We start from the raw sequence: 1,808 nt of genomic DNA, 5'->3' as shown, positions 1-1,808 counted from the left end.
TGGGTGGAGCCAGCAGCAGCAGTTTATCCTCTGCAAAACAAGTCTGGGCTCCACACCGTCTAATTTGGGATCCTTCCTAATTGCAGGCATCTGCTCCGCAGGAGAAACAGGAGGCGGGCAGAGCCACGGGGGGAGTGGCAGCTGCCCTGGGGACCCCTTGGGGCAGCTGGTGAGGGTGGCCAGGGAGGCAGACCCCCGCCCAGGGACCACAGTCCCCTACCCAGGGGCCACAGTCCCCCCCCCAGTGACCACAGCCCCTGACCCAGGGTCACAGCCCCTTGCTGGAGATCACAGCCCCCCACCCAAGGCCCTGCTCCTCCTGCAGCCACCAGAGAAGGGATCCCCCAACCCAGGCTGCAGCCAGAGGGGATGATGGGGGTGGTTCCTCCAGCCTCACCCCACCCCTCGCACCCATGGCCGGGGATGTTGCATCCCCCTGTTTCCCAGCTGGCTTTTCAACAGGGAGGGAAGGAAGGCACCACCCTGCAGCAGCTGCGGTTCCAAACTGGCAGGAGCAGGGAGCCAGCCCAGAGGGGCTGGGCCAAAACATTTCCCTGCACACTGGTCCCTGGGCGGTGCTGAACAGCTGGGGTGAGGGCTCCGTGTGTGCCATCCCGGCACAGCTGTCCCCTGGGAAGGGGACATTCCCAAGGTGTCAGGAATGGCAGCAGGACCAGGGCAGTGACCCTGTGCTGGGCACTGATGAGGTCACACCTCGAATCCTGGGGGTCAGTTCTGGGCCGCTCATGACAAGAGAGACCTTGAGGGGCTGGAGCATATCCAGAGAAGGGGATGGAGCTGAGGAAGGGTCTGGAGCACCAGGAGAGGCTGAGGGAGCTGGGAAAGGGGCTCAGCCTGGAGAAAAGGAGGCTCAGGGGGGACCTTGTGGCTCTGCACAACTCCCTGACAGGAGGGGGCAGCTAAGTGGGGGTCAGGCTTCGCTCCCAGGGAGCAAGGGACCGGACAAGAGGAAATGGCCTCAAGTTGCATCAGGGGAGGTTTAGGTTGAATATTAAAGAAAATTTCTTCATGGAAAGGACTGTCCAGCCCTGGCATCGGCTGCCTGGGGCAGTGGTGGAGTCGCCATCCCTGGAGGGATTTAACGGATGCGTATGGAGCACTTGGGGACATGATTTAGTGCTGGCCTTGGCAGTGCTGGGGGAATGGTTGGACTTGATGATCTTCAAGGCCTTTTCCAACCTCAAGGATTCCATGATTCTATTCTATGATTCTAAGCACAGGCAGCCCAACCCAGCTGCTGCTGGGGCCAGCGTTCCCCAGGAACACGGATAAAAGCACAGGACAGGCTGATGTGCTCCATGAACAGGGCTGGGATGGAGCCCGGTGCCACCTTCACACCACACTCCAATAAACCAGCTGTTAAACCTCTGGGGTTTTCGTTTTCCCCAACCTCAGCAGTTCCATGGCTCTCACACAGGGGCATTGGCCAAGGAGCGCTCTGGCTTTCTCATTCCTGTACTTCAAAGATGCTGGTAACATTCCCAAAGGCACAGGGAATACTGTAACTGGTATTTAGGGAAAGCAAACAGGACGGGGAGGTCATTGCGGGCTGCGGCCGGTGTTGGCCACAGCCAGAATAGAGGGGACTCTGTCCAGAGGCCACCCTGGAGAGGTGGCACCGGCCTAATTTGTCCATAAGGTTCGGTGGATGGGGACACTGATATCATTTACTCTGCCTTTCTGACAGCGTCTGACATTTGGATTTTTGAAAAAAATTCCCCCAAAAAGTAGGCTGGGGAAAACCAACAGCACATACGGAACGAATCAAGGGCTGGCAGCGGCCGAGG

The 1,808-nt window shown here is 58.8% G+C and overlaps 1 protein-coding gene across 1 annotated transcript in view; it reads right to left on the bottom strand.

Annotated features, from left to right (window-relative positions):
• Window positions 1–1,560: 1,560 nt before the first annotated feature.
• LOC103611274 (glucosylceramidase) overlaps window positions 1,561–1,808 on the bottom strand; it is a 9,726-nt gene continuing 9,478 nt past the window's right edge. The window contains exon 9 of the mRNA XM_017727846.1: window positions 1,561–1,609. Within this exon, the coding sequence (XP_017583335.1) occupies window positions 1,561–1,609 (49 nt within the window). The remainder of the gene's footprint in view (window positions 1,610–1,808) is intronic.

Source organism: Corvus brachyrhynchos, unplaced genomic scaffold (genome assembly GCF_000691975.1).
Source record: "Corvus brachyrhynchos isolate BGI_N302 unplaced genomic scaffold, ASM69197v1 scaffold122, whole genome shotgun sequence".
Classification (NCBI taxonomy): domain Eukaryota; kingdom Metazoa; phylum Chordata; class Aves; order Passeriformes; family Corvidae; genus Corvus; species Corvus brachyrhynchos.
The sequence above is the reverse complement of the archived record's forward strand: the minus strand, read 5'-3'. Positions and strand labels throughout refer to the sequence as shown.